Source organism: Poecilia mexicana, unplaced genomic scaffold, assembly GCF_051168715.1.
Source record: "Poecilia mexicana isolate PSO_F unplaced genomic scaffold, ASM5116871v1 scaffold_7, whole genome shotgun sequence".
NCBI lineage: Eukaryota > Metazoa > Chordata > Actinopteri > Cyprinodontiformes > Poeciliidae > Poecilia > Poecilia mexicana.
The window spans coordinates 15707892-15715893 of record NW_028263376.1 but is presented as its reverse complement, the minus strand read 5'-3'; the positions used below and the strand labels follow the sequence as shown (position 1 = coordinate 15715893).

At 35.0% G+C, this 8002-nt stretch overlaps 1 protein-coding gene across 1 annotated transcript; it reads left to right on the top strand.

Annotated features, from left to right (window-relative positions):
• Positions 1-950: 950 nt before the first annotated feature.
• On the top strand, positions 951-6860 carry LOC106908527 (PHD and RING finger domain-containing protein 1-like). The gene is made up of 7 exons (XM_014974652.2): positions 951-2088; positions 2378-2461; positions 3084-3211; positions 3298-3389; positions 3722-3927; positions 6380-6470; positions 6568-6860. The coding sequence occupies exons 1-7, from the start codon at positions 1978-1980 to the stop codon at positions 6600-6602; spliced, it is 747 nt and encodes a 248-aa protein (XP_014830138.2). The 5' UTR covers positions 951-1977; the 3' UTR covers positions 6603-6860.
• Positions 6861-8002: the final 1142 nt, after the last annotated feature.

Genomic DNA, 8002 nt, shown 5'->3' with positions numbered 1-8002 from the left:
TGAAAATTCAAGATAATTTTGAGAGAAAATATCTACAGGACAATTATTGTTTATATTTTTTTGTAACCTCTAGATTTTATTTGATAAAATATATAATCTTCTTTTGCCCGCTGCTAAAGGAAAATCTTCATTTTTAATACTTTGTGGTTAAATTAAACATTGTAAAGCAATCATGACGTTATTTAATTAAGGGGTTCATGGTAAAAAAACAAAAAAAACAAATGCACCATCTTTACTTCTCACAGGGACAAATTATAAAATTGGAGAGCTCAGTTATTTTCACATCATAAAAAAAATAAATGATTTCCATTTTACTATGGAAAGTAAGTATTTAATGCAATTGAAAAATGGAACTTAATATTTGGTACAGAAACCTTGTTTAAACAGATCTTCACCAGATCTTTTGGGTTTCGGAGCTATAATTGGGTAGCATTGAGTTTCAGCTCTTTCCAAAGTTGTTCTATTCGGTTCAGGTTTGGAAACTACATCCACTACAGGATATTAAAATGCTTCTTAAAATGCTTCTTATTATTCTCTTCAGGACACTCTTTAGTTGTCCTGGCAGTGTGGTCATTGTGATTCTTGTAAGCCCAGCATCTTCAGTGCTCTCACTAGTGGAAGGAGGTTGTGGCCCATTTTTTTTTCTCTCTTGAAGAGATGCAATCGTGCGGTCCCCTATGCAGACAAGAACCTCCCAAAGCATAATGTTTACACCTTTCCTTTGTTAAAATGAAATAGCTTTGCTTTAAAACTTGCATACTTTTCTTTGGATATCTCTTATTTTCACTCATAGTGTGGAAATAATTATGCATCTATTCAAAGTCTATTGATTTTTTAATAAGATTGCCAGGAACTTTAACATTTTTACTGGATGGATCTGAAGTATGACATACAACTTATTTTATTTTATGCAGTTTCACTAACTTCACTAAGAGTCTGGCTTTGGATGAATTTGTTGACAGATGTTTTTGCCTTTTACTTTGTATTAATTTAGATAAAATAATTTCAATAAGATCTCTGTTCAATTGAGAGTATTATGGGAAAAAAACGCCTAGATATTCAAAGTGGGTACAGACAACCCCCCAAAACATTTGTACTTGTATCACCAATCATACAAAGTACTTTCTCAGGGGGGCAATTTTTTTATTTTTATTTTAAGTTGGAAATATTTATCCTTTTCCTTTTACTCCCAAAAGTGTGCAGACATTTAATTGTTGGTAACAGAGAAAGCTATGGAGAAAGTGTTTATGTTTTGGTGCTAGTTTACGTTTTATTGTAGAACCATGTATCCTTTATTATTCCACTTGCACACATTTGTGATTATTTTTTGTGATTTAAAATATCCTTAACTATGCATTTATTTGTATTTTGATACTATTTTATGTTAATTTGTTTTAGAATTCAAAAACCATGTATTCTTTTTATCTTCCACTTTCAGAAGTTTGGAACTTTTTTTTTTTTTTAGATTTGACATTACTAATTTTATGGTACTATTTTATTTTTGTTTTATTGAATTTTATTTTGAAAATCCATTTACTCTGAAAATCAAAATCAACAATGAAACCGGAAGTTTTCAACAGTGTTGCGGCAGATGCTTTATTTAAATCGTCTCGTTCTCGTGTTGGTTATATTTGGTCAGTTTTCCGTTGTTAGAAAACTGTCAACTATATATAAGTGGCTCATTTTTAAAATGTGCTCTTTGAGTACAATAACATTAAGCTAAAAGTTGAAAATATCTATTGATTTTATTGCATTACCTAACTTTATAGCTAATCACTAGTGCTACTTTGCCAGCATTAGCATAACAAAACACAAAATCGTATTTTGTTGTAATTCTCGAACACTCCTTGTAATTTATTGAAGTCCCTTATTAAGGATTTAACAAAGTTATGTTTGAGTAAAACATTACTTCTGTTTCGTGACCAGTTACTTTGTTTGAAGTAACTAAACTCAGCTGATGGAGAAACTGTTGACGCAATGGCGGATAAATGTTACATCTGCCTTTGTCCATTTGAGAAGCAAACAGTGGGCTCATTGGATCAATGCCATCACTTTTTTTGTTTTCAGTGCATCTACCAGTGGTCTCAGGTAAATACTAATAATCATTGTTCACAGCATGAGAGAACACCATGTCAAAATTACTAACAACCTGGTATCATTAAAGCTTTATCATAGCTTTAATGATAAAGCTATGGCCCAAAGAAACACCACAGTTCTAAACTCAGTGTTTTAAATTGTCCAGTCACTAATGACGACTCACATTTGATGTCTTTGAGAATGAAAACTCTTTGAAACTTAAACATAGCTCTGTCACGTGTCAGCCGAGGTGCTGAACATTAGGTAAAATAATTTTTTACTGTTTTGTTTTTCATTTAAGACAGCCAACACCTGCCCTGTAGATCGGATCAGCTTTGCTTTTATCCACCAGAGACGGTGTCCTGGAGGGGACATTCAGAAAAAGGTGTGTTTAATAAGTCTCCACAGGGTTAACAAATAACACTTTTGTGTTAATGAAGAAATTTATTGAGAAAATAAATAAAAATATATGTAGAATGGTCTCAGTGATTTATTAAACACAATTAAATGCTAATTATTTCAGACTTGATTTGTGGTATATTCCTGATATAGCCATTCCAGTATTTAGCTATTTTATGTTTCCTGTGCTGCAGTCTATCATGACATAATTTACACTGTCTTTATGACTGAACATATAGACTCAAATAACATCATCAACCTCCTCATAGTTAACTTGGACACCAATCATTTTCTTTATATTGGCATTTTGTTTATGTTTTTTAGCCCACCAGTTGAATTTGATGGGTAAGGCTGATAGATTAAGTTACTTATTTCCCAAAGTGCTCCAGCACAGGACTCTGAAATAATTCAACAAATATTTTCAAATTCCTTCAATGTTTTTAGATTTTAGACAATGATTTTATTTTTGAAATATTTTAATAACTTTACATTTTTTAATTTTTTTCAGTCTATGTATTTCCAGTTGTGTTTGAATTTGAAGGATAAATCTTTATCGGACTAATTTATCTCTTGGATTTTGACACTTTTGGTTCTTCGTATGCCTGTAGTTAAAGGTGACGCCACGGAGAAATGACGATGACACTGAAGACGACTGGAGAAACATAGTAATCTGCGAGGAATGTGGGCGCAGCGGCTGCAGGGACCGACTGCTGGTTTGCAGACTCTGTGACTCTGGGTAACTCTTTACATTAATTGCATGCATAGTTTTTTCTTATCTTTGTGTTTGCATAAATAAAAAGCTAATTTACCATGATAATACAGGTATCACATGGACTGCTTGACGCCGCCTCTAGATACGCTCCCTGAAGGAGATTGGATGTGCCCCGAGTGTGTGGTCACATCTAAGAGCACAGGTATTTATTTAATGAGTAAGATGATTACCAGTTTACTATTGTTGCAATTACTTACTTGTATTACATTTCATAACGTGTGCTATGATGGAATAATAGGAGGTTTAGGTGATTCAGTTGGGACTAATTGTGCTTTCGCTATTGAAGCATTTTGACATGCTTCAATGGTGGTAATAAAACACACTATTAATCTTTGTATTATTTTTGATAGATTTTACATCCATGAACATAAATTGTATCATCAAGGTTTCAAAATCAATTTTACGTTGACACCAGCAGCTGCCCAAGTACACAAACCTAGAAAAAAACTGATTTGGTGAAATGTTTCTGTTCAGAGAGCTTTTTGGCAGAGGAGGAAGACATCAGTGATGGAGAAGTCACAGACCTCCTTGCTGACATGGACCAAGCTCCGTCTACAAGTAGTCGCCTCCGGGCATCAACTGTGAATCGTCCTAGCAACGTCGCAGAAAGACGGTGGAGTGTGAGACTCCAGAGCAGAGGAGAAAGCACCAGTCTACATCGACGCCCCGAAACCTCATGGGTGAGTTTAACATTAAAATGTAGAGTATCTGATTTTTTCTTTTTAAAAAGGAGAGTTGTGTGGCATCTTTTTACATCATAGGGCACAGGTGTCAAACTCCAGTCCTCGAGGGCCGGTGTCCTGCAACTTTTAGATGTGCCTCTGCTGCACCACACCTGAATAGAATAATTTGGTCATTAGCAGGACTCTGGTGAACTTACCTACACAAGGAGGAGGTAATTAAGCCATTTCATTCCAGTGTTTTGTACCTGTGGTACATCTAAAAACTGCAGGACACCGGCCCTCGAGGACTGGAGTTTGACACCCCTGTCATAGGGAATTACTACACTCCTCTAAACCAGGGGAGATGTGGATACATGGGATGACTTGTTTAATTGCAGCAGCATAAATCTCTTGCCTATACCAATTGGATGGAACAATGCACTTGCTTTGGCTTTTTCATGCACCTCGGAAAATAAGTACCGAGCACTTCAACATTGTTATTCGTAAATATATTTTAAAGATTTTTAAAGATATAATCCAAGTTATTCACACATACAAAGACAGCTTGATATGTCTTTGTATGTGACATACAAAGACATATCAAACTCTGTTTAATGAAGTGGACAAATGCATAGAAAAGTGGAATAGAAGGTGCAAAAAGACATTTAAAGCCAAGAAACCAGCTGAAATCTGTCAGTATTTTAAAAAGCAATCATGGTCCCAACAATGTGAATTAATGTCAGTTGGTTAGTTTTAACTAACAAAGTAGAAAAATGTTTTGAATGGTGAAAGCAAAAGTATTCTCTCTTAATCTTATTTTTCTAAAACATACTTCATACATTAGTTACAGATGAATTCCTACATTTCTGAGTACTCTAGTTGCAGGGACTGTAATATGGTCCCAACAACTAGAAAAACAATTTAAGGTGAAAAATGTTAATGTCTTGGTTACTCTGTCTTGGCTTTATACTCCAGCGCTGAAAACATGAATGACTACAGCTGTAGTGCAATGAAAGTGTTGGTGGGCTTTTGCTGTTCATGATGCATCAGCGACGCATTGCTTTATTACTATCAGTGTTCATCAATAATTACCCATCATACTGTGTGGCATTCTGTGGTTTCCTTTACTATAGAACACCGATGGGGACATTTGTAAGAGGTGGCTCAGACTCAGATCTAAACTTCATTTTAGCAGCTAATCAGCATCTTGTTTGTGCAGCTGTCAAGAGTCTCAGGTCCAGCATCACAGGTCAGTTGATGCTGGAAAAATCTTTATAGGGAATTTTTAATACACACACACATATCTTTCTAGAGTTTATTTCTCCATAATAAGTTGCAAAAGTTCTTCCTCCAGATGTGCACATCTGTCATATTTGCTTGCCTACTGGCTTTGTTAAACGTCTTGGAGCAACTGGAGTCAAAGCAGTCAGACAGAATCGTCCTCTGTGCTCATCCACTTTATGCACAGCTTATCTTTGACTGTAAGAGCAGCTGCATGGTGCTTACCCACACTTCCTGTGAAGCTTTATGTGTCGCTCAGTTACCACTGGTTGTGGTCAATTTTGTGGAAACACTTTCTTGTTTTTCTGCTGCAGCTTCCCCGAGACTGATTTCTGCTAATGGTACCTTTCAAAATATTTATATCTCTTGAACTTTTTCCACATTTTTTACGCTATCACCACCAATTTTTCATGTATTTTTTGTTGTTGTTGTTGAGGGAGAGAACATCATTGTGAAAAGGAACAAAGAAATTACAAGATTTTTTTTTATTTTTATATATATATATATATATATATATATATATATATATATATATATATATATATATATATAATCATTTTTTTTTACAAAGTAATGCATACATGTATTGACAGAGAAAAACAAAGCAAAAACATTGTGGGCTGTTCATGGGTAGTAAGATGAAGTAAATATTCCTATTCCCCTAGGAGCCATGCTTAATACACCAAATTTAACTATATTTAATTGAAATATATGTGTTGCATTGAAATATGTATATTATTCAACTGCATATTTCATGAGCTATATTGGATTTTAAGTTTCTTTTTCATTGATGTAATGTGCTGGCTTTAAGTTCCTCATTTAGGTTATTCCATAAGTTAACTCCACACCTTGTAATGCAAATTTGTTTAATTGATTTTTAACTTTTATGTGTCTATCCATGTTCTTTATTATTGCTAGAACATAGAAAACAGCTGCTTGACTATAGGAAGAAGTGGGTTGCTCATTCAGTTTAACAAACTTGTAAGGCAAAAATGTGAGCAAATTTATCAACACATTTAAATCTGATTTATTGCACATTTCTGACGAATCTTAGTGTTGTGGTTAAAACTAAATGTGCTGATAAATAAAGATGTCAATTTGTGGATTGTTTATAAAATTGTTAAAACATGTCATCTTTTCCTAAAATATATAACTGTAAAACTGCTTTAAAAATGTTTTTATTTTTCAGCATGTTCCTAAATACCTGATGCGTGCATCAAAGCCTCCAGTAACAACTGAAAGAGCTGAAAATCTTCAAGGTGTCAATACGTCTTCAGACAGTAAGTAATCCACCAAACTGTAACTAACTCCCTCCTGTGGCAAGATACTCACTTACATGAAATGAAGGTAATAAAATACTTTGTTTTTGGTTCATAGAAAAGAAAAAGAGAAGAAGGAAGACTGTAGCTTGAAGAACCAACAAGCGGAGAAGGTTTTTCAACATTCAGTGCATGAAAAGACTTGCCTTGTACCCAGAAATGGTACCAGCATATGTGGCCACAAGATGGCAGCATTGTGTCAGGATGTTAAAAAGTCTGAACCTGAATGAGCCTTTTTGTTTTGTTTGAATTCATTTGTTAAATCTGTTGCTTGACATTTGTATTTTTTTTTACTTTTCCCTCCTGTTTTTTTGTGTAGTTTAATGCTATTAATAAACTCATCAACACTCATCCTAGTATAGCCTTCAACTTTATACCTCATTTAGTGCCTTTTTTTGCTTTTGCTCTAAAATCTATAAAAATATCTTGACAAAACAAAACATTATTATCAGATGCAGTTTAAATATTTGTGTTTTAAGCTTTGTGCTCTGTGACTTTTAAGACTAAAAAAAGGGAAGAGAACTAGTACTTTCAACTATTTGTGTTTCTGTAAGCCGGCAAGCAGAATGCAAAGTTTGTGAATTTAAGGAGGATGCCAGTTCCTGCCCTCAGTAAAGGGATATGCCTTTACAAATACATTGAATACATAACAGAGAACCTCAGAAATTATGCTAAGAGCTAATTATCTGGGCATCAGAGATGATATTCCACAATAACATGTCCTGGATGATACCATCAGTTGCTGACAACTACTGCTAATCTGCCTCATTTGCTTTTATCGCTCAGTTTTAAAACTCTCTCTGGCCATATGGTTAGAACACTGGACCGGAAGATGTTGGAGTAGGGGATATTATCTTTGTCAATTATGATTGATGGGGAGAGATGGTGCGATCTTCCTCCTTAGCCCTCTACTATTGCAGCCACAATCATGAATCCTTGTTTTCAACTGTGGAAGTTTTTAGCCAATTACCCCCAGAACCCACATGTTAGTTGATAGTCAATTTGTGTACAATTTGATCTCAAACATTTGGCAAGGCACTGAATGAACAGTACAGGGCCTGATATTCAGCCACGTGTGTTTTAAGATGCACTAAAGCCACTGTGGCATAGATATCAGATCCCTAAGGTTGTGGGGAGTCATCAGACTCCAATACCAAGCAAGCCCTGTGATCTTCCTTCGTCTCATTGCCTAGCAACGCCAGCCTCTGTGTTCGCCCATAATCTCCTCGAGACATGCTCACATCTCCTTTGATCTTAAATCCGACCTATGAAGTCCTCATAGTATCATTTGATGAATAAATCAGCTGCACATCAAGTGGTTAGCAAGGAAAATGTCTTGTGAGCTAAATACAAATTACAGAAAACCTTGTGATGATAAAATGGTGAAATTATTGAAGCTCGGATGTAGCTTTGTTCACGTGGATGGCGTGCATATGTGTTTTGTTTTAGGAGATGGGAACTGAACAAGCCTGTAGCACTTCCTGCTCTACTTT

Coding starts and splice junctions, on each gene's coding strand:
- LOC106908527 (XM_014974652.2), top strand. CDS start 1,978: ATGGCGGATAAATGTTACATCTGCCTTTGTCCATTTGAGAAGCAAACA. Junction 2,089..2,377: donor GCATCTACCAGTGGTCTCAG/GTAAATACTAAT, acceptor TTTTCATTTAAG/ACAGCCAACACCTGCCCTGT. Junction 3,928..6,379: donor GACGCCCCGAAACCTCATGG/GTGAGTTTAACA, acceptor TTTATTTTTCAG/CATGTTCCTAAATACCTGAT.